Source organism: Pseudorasbora parva, chromosome 1 (assembly GCF_024679245.1).
Source record: "Pseudorasbora parva isolate DD20220531a chromosome 1, ASM2467924v1, whole genome shotgun sequence".
NCBI classification, from domain to species: domain Eukaryota; kingdom Metazoa; phylum Chordata; class Actinopteri; order Cypriniformes; family Gobionidae; genus Pseudorasbora; species Pseudorasbora parva.
This window is the reverse complement of record NC_090172.1, coordinates 2,034,409-2,040,000: the sequence shown is the minus strand read 5'-3', so window position 1 is coordinate 2,040,000 and position 5,592 is coordinate 2,034,409. Positions and strand designations below refer to the sequence as shown.

General features: G+C 46.9%; 1 protein-coding gene across 1 annotated transcript in view; it reads left to right on the top strand.

The window, feature by feature from the left end:
- Positions 1-4,603, top strand: part of piezo1 (piezo type mechanosensitive ion channel component 1 (Er blood group)) — a 202,054-nt gene extending 197,451 nt beyond the window's left edge. Inside the window, 2 exon segments of the mRNA XM_067452042.1 lie at positions 2,941-3,127; positions 4,014-4,603. Of these exon segments, the coding sequence (XP_067308143.1) occupies positions 2,941-3,127; positions 4,014-4,269 (443 nt within the window). The 3' untranslated portion in view covers positions 4,270-4,603.
- Positions 4,604-5,592: the final 989 nt, after the last annotated feature.

Here is a 5,592-nt window from a genome sequence, read left to right as displayed (position 1 = left end):
CAGTTTAAGGGTAGAGTTAGGGACAGGTGTGGTGGTGTGTGTCAGTTTAAGGGTAGAGTTAGGGTCAGGTGTGGTGGTGTGGGTCAGTTTAAGGGTAGAGTTAGGGTCAGGTGTAGTGGTGAGGGTCAGTTTAAGGGTAGAGTTAGGGTCAGGTGTAGTGGTGAGGGTCAGTTTAAGGGTAGAGTTAGGGTCAGGTGTGGTGGAGTGGGTCAGTTTAAGGGTAGAGTTAGGGTCAGGTGTGGTGGTGTGGGTCAGTTTAAGGGTAGAGTTAGGGTCAGGTGTGGTGGAGTGGGTCAGTTTAAGGGTAGAGTTAGGGTCAGGTGTGGTGGTGTGGGTCAGTTTAAGGGTAGAGTTAGGGTCAGGTGTAGTGGTGAGGGTCAGTTTAAGGGTAGAGTTAGGGTCAGGTGTAGTGGTGAGGGTCAGTTTAAGGGTAGAGTTAGGGTCAGGTGTGGTGGAGTGGGTCAGTTTAAGGGTAGAGTTAGGGTCAGGTGTGGTGGTGTGGGTCAGTTTAAGGGTAGAGTTAGGGACAGGTGTGGTGGTGTGGGTCAGTTTAAGGGTAGAGTTAGGGTCAGGTGTGGTGGTGTGGGTCAGTTTAAGGGTAGAGTTAGGGTCAGGTGTGGTGGTGTGGGTCAGTTTAAGGGTAGAGTTAGGAACAGGTGTGGTGGTGAGGGTCAGTTTAAGGGTAAAGTTAGGGTCAGGTGTGGTGGTGTGGGTCAGTTTAAGGGTAGAGTTAGGGTCAGGTGTGGTGGTGTGGATCAGTTTAAGGGTAGAGTTAGGGTCAGGTGTGGTGGTGTGGGTCAGTTTAAGGGTAGAGTTAGGGTCAGGTGTAGTGGTGTGGGTCAGTTTAAGGGTAGAGTTAGGGTCAGGTGTGGTGGTGTGGATCAGTTTAAGGGTAGAGTTAGGGTCAGGTGTGGTGGTGTGTGTCAGTTTAAGGGTAGAGTTAGGGACAGGTGTGGTGGTGTGGGTCAGTTTAAGGGTAGAGTTAGGGACAGGTGTGGTGGTGAGGGTCAGTTTAAGGGTAGAGTTAGGGTCAGGTGTGGTGGTGTGGGTCAGTTTAAGGGTAGAGTTAGGGACAGGTGTGGTGGTGTGGGTCAGTTTAAGGGTAGAGTTAGGGTCAGGTGTGGTGGTGTGGGTCAGTTTAAGGGTAGAGTTAGGGACAGGTGTAGTGGTGTGGGTCAGTTTAAGGGTAGAGTTAGGGTCAGGTGTAGTGGTGTGGGTCAGTTTAAGGGTAGAGTTAGGGTCAGGTGTGGTGGTGTGGGTCAGTTTAAGGGTAGAGTTAGGGACAGGTGTGGTGGTGTGTGTCAGTTTAAGGGTAGAGTTAGGGTCAGGTGTGGTGGTGTGGGTCAGTTTAAGGGTAGAGTTAGGGTCAGGTGTGGTGGTGTGGGTCAGTTTAAGGGTAGAGTTAGGGACAGGTGTGGTGGTGTGGGTCAGTTTAAGGGTAGAGTTAGGGTCAGGTGTGGTGGTGTGGGTCAGTTTAAGGGTAGAGTTAGGGACAGGTGTGGTGGTGTGGGTCAGTTTAAGGGTAGAGTTAGGGTCAGGTGTGGTGGTGTGGATCAGTTTAAGGGTAGAGTTAGGGTCAGGTGTGGTGGTGTGGGTCAGTTTAAGGGTAGAGTTAGGGTCAGGTGTAGTGGTGTGGGTCAGTTTAAGGGTAGAGTTAGGGTCAGGTGTAGTGGTGTGGGTCAGTTTAAGGGTAGAGTTAGGGTCAGGTGTGGTGGTGTGGGTCAGTTTAAGGGTAGAGTTAGGGACAGGTGTGGTGGTGAGGGTCAGTTTAAGGGTAGAGTTAGGGTCAGGTGTGGTGGTGTGGGTCAGTTTAAGGGTAGAGTTAGGGTCAGGTGTGGTGGTGTGGGTCAGTTTAAGGGTAGAGTTAGGGTCAGGTGTGGTGGTGTGGGTCAGTTTAAGGGTAGAGTTAGGGACAGGTGTGGTGGTGTGGGTCAGTTTAAGGGTAGAGTTAGGGTCAGGTGTGGTGGTGTGGGTCAGTTTAAGGGTAGAGTTAGGGTCAGGTGTGGTGGTGTGGGTCAGTTTAAGGGTAGAGTTAGGGTCAGGTGTGGTGGTGTGGGTCAGTTTAAGGGTAGAGTTAGGGTCAGGTGTGGTGGTGTGGGTCAGTTTAAGGGTAGAGTTAGGGACAGGTGTGGTGGTGTGGGTCAGTTTAAGGGTAGAGTTAGGGTCAGGTGTGGTGGTATGGGTCAGTTTAAGGGTAGAGTTAGGGTCAGGTGTGGTGGTGTGGGTCAGTTTAAGGGTAGAGTTAGGGACAGGTGTGGTGGTGAGGGTCAGTTTAAGGGTAGAGTTAGGGACAGGTGTGGTGGTGTGGGTCAGTTTAAGGGTAGAGTTAGGGTCAGGTGTGGTGGTGTGGGTCAGTTTAAGGGTAGAGTTAGGGTCAGGTGTGGTGGTGTGGGTCAGTTTAAGGGTAGAGTTAGGGTCAGGTGTGGTGGTGTGGGTCAGTTTAAGGGTAGAGTTAGGGACAGGTGTGGTGGTGTGGGTCAGTTTAAGGGTAGAGTTAGGGACAGGTGTGGTGGTGTGGGTCAGTTTAAGGGTAGAGTTAGGGTCAGGTGTGGTGGTGTGGGTCAGTTTAAGGGTAGAGTTAGGGTCAGGTGTGGTGGTGTGGGTCAGTTTAAGGGTAGAGTTAGGGTCAGGTGTGGTGGTGTGGGTCAGTTTAAGGGTAGAGTTAGGGTCAGGTGTGGTGGTGTGGGTCAGTTTAAGGGTAGTAAGGGAAGTGTGTGATTACAAATGTAACTACAGAAATTAATTACAGACGTAATTACATGCAGGTATTTTTAAAATGTAAGTACAATGTAAAAACATGTATGTACACAATAAGTGCATTGTATCTAATGATTAATTACAATATTAGTACATAGTAGTTAACGCTACTTAATATAAAGTGGGTCCGCTCAAACTGTTGATGAGTTTGTGAACGTAAAGATGCTGTTGTGGCTCTTTTAGGCGGTGAGGACGGGTATCAGAATGTGACCCTGTCTCTGATGAGGGAAGCCTCGGTGAACACCACCGGAGCTCAGGAGTGGTGGGACATCAGTATCGCAGACTGCCGCAGCTCCTGTGGCGTCTTACCCATGGTCATCTTTAACGACAAAGTCAGCCCTCCAAGTTTGGGCTTCCTAGCAGGATATGGGTACACAGTCACCATTCCCTTCCATGAGACTGACTGCACACTGCAAAAAATGCTCTTCTAATTTAGTATTTTTGTCTTGTTTCCAGTCCAAATATCTAAAAATGCTTAAATCAAGATGCATTTACTAGATAAGTAAAATATATTTTTCCTTGTTTTGTTGAAATTAAAATCTAAATGAAGTGAGTTTTTGCTTAAAACAGGCAAAATGATCTGCCAATGGGGTGAGAAAAATAATCTTAATTCTGTTTGGGACGGAATCAAGAAACAAGATTATTTTTCTTACCCCATTGGCAGATCATTTTGCCTGTGTTAAAGGAACTGTATGTAAGAATGTATTTCAATGAATCATAAAATGGCCGTTGATATGTCACTAGACATTCAGAAATCATGTTAATGTCATATACTCATATCACTGACAGCAGTAGTCCGGCAGGATATTGTCATTATAAAGTTGTTGTTGCAGCTCAACTGATGTTGATGATGTCATGATGTCGTGTTTTGGCCTGAAGCTCCGCCCTCCACCTATCGACCAATCACGAAGTCAGTATTTCGGGTTGCCAGATCTGCTCTAGTTACCACAGCTGCAGATCTACAAACATTCTCCTGATCCTGCAGCCAATCTGGCAACCTCGAGTCAGGGGGAGGGGGTAGTGATTGCAGGACCAGTTTTGGCCACAATCTTACATACACTTCCTTTAAGCAAAAACTCACTTCATTTTGATTTTATTTTCAACAAAACAAGAAAAAACACCATGTTATTTTACTCATATAGTAAATGCATCTTGATTTAAGAATTGTTCGATATTTAGACTAGAAACAAGACAAAATGACTGAGTAAGAAGAGCATGTTTTCCTGTATTTATACCTCTCTCTCCTCCTCCCGCAGGATTATGGGCCTGTACGTGTCGGTGGTTCTGGTCATCGGTAAGTTCGTGCGAGGCTTCTTCAGCGAGATCTCTCACTCCATCATGTTCGAAGAGCTGCCGTGTGTGGACCGCATCCTCAAAATATGCATGGACATTTTCCTGGTGCGGGAAACCGGAGAACTGGAGCTGGAGGAAGAGCTTTACTCAAAACTCATCTTCCTCTATCGCTCTCCAGAGACCATGATCAAGTGGACTAGAGAGAAGAGTCAGGACTGAGCGTGTTTTGTGGCTGATGCAGCATCGTAACGTCCTTCGGCTGGAAGCGGTCGAGCTTTGCTGCTTTGTATAAGTTGGATGAGTCGATGTCTTACGAGCAGCGAGTCTAACGGCGTTTCTCCAGCGTTACGGAGCGGCTCTGATGGACGCTGTTGGCTTCTTTGCACTCAGAGGTTGGATGACGGGGGTCAGGTTAAGCCTCCGTGTGTTATTCTGCCTGAACTGTGTTTAGTTTTTCAGCAAAGCTTGAAAAATCAGCCTTTCTCAGTGTATCTCAGTGTGACTGATTCAGTGACTGATTCAATGACTGCGACTGATTCAGTGACTGACTGATTCAATGACAGCGACTTATTCAGTGACTGACTCAATGACTGCGACTGATTCAGTGACTGACTGATTCAATGACAGCGACTTATTCAGTGACTGACCGATTCAATGACTGGGACTGATTCAATGACTGTGACTGAGTCAGTGACTGATTCAGATGTGTTCAGTGACTGCATCTGATTCAATGACTGTGACTGATTCAATGACTGTGACTGATTCAGTGACAGCGACTGATTCAGTGACTGACTGATTCAATGACTGCGACTGATTCAGTGAGTGACTGATTCAATGACAGCGACTGATTCAGTGACTGACTGATTCAGTGACAGCGACTGATTTAGTGACTGACTGATTCAATGACTGTGACTGATTCAGTGACTGACTGATTCAATGACTGCGACTGATTCAGTGACTGATTCAGACGTGTTCAGTGACTGATTTAGTAACTGCGACTGATTCAGTGACTGCGACTGATTCAGTGGCTGCGACTGATTCAGTGACTGATTCAGACGTGTTCAGTGACTGAGACTGATTCAGTAACTGCGACTGATTCAATGACAGTGAATCAGTTGCAGTGATTGAATCAGTCAGTGACTGATTCAGATGTGTTCAGTGACGATGACTGATTTAGTGACTGATTCAGATGTGTTCAGTGTCTGCAACTGATTCAATGACTGAGACTGATTCAGTAACTGTGACTGATTCAGATGTGTCAGTGACGGTGACTGATTCAGTGACTGATTCAGTTGTGTTCAGTGTCTGCAACTGATTCAGTGACTGAGACTGATTCAGTAACTGCGACTGATTCAGATGTGTTCAGTGACTGAGACTGATTCAGTAACTGCGACTGATTCAGATGTGTTCAGTGACGGTGACTGATTCAGTGACTGATTCAGATGTGTTCAGTGTCTGCAACTGATTCAGTGACTGAGACTGATTCAGTAACTGCGACTGATTCAATAACACTGAATCAGTTGCAGTGATTGAATCAGTCAG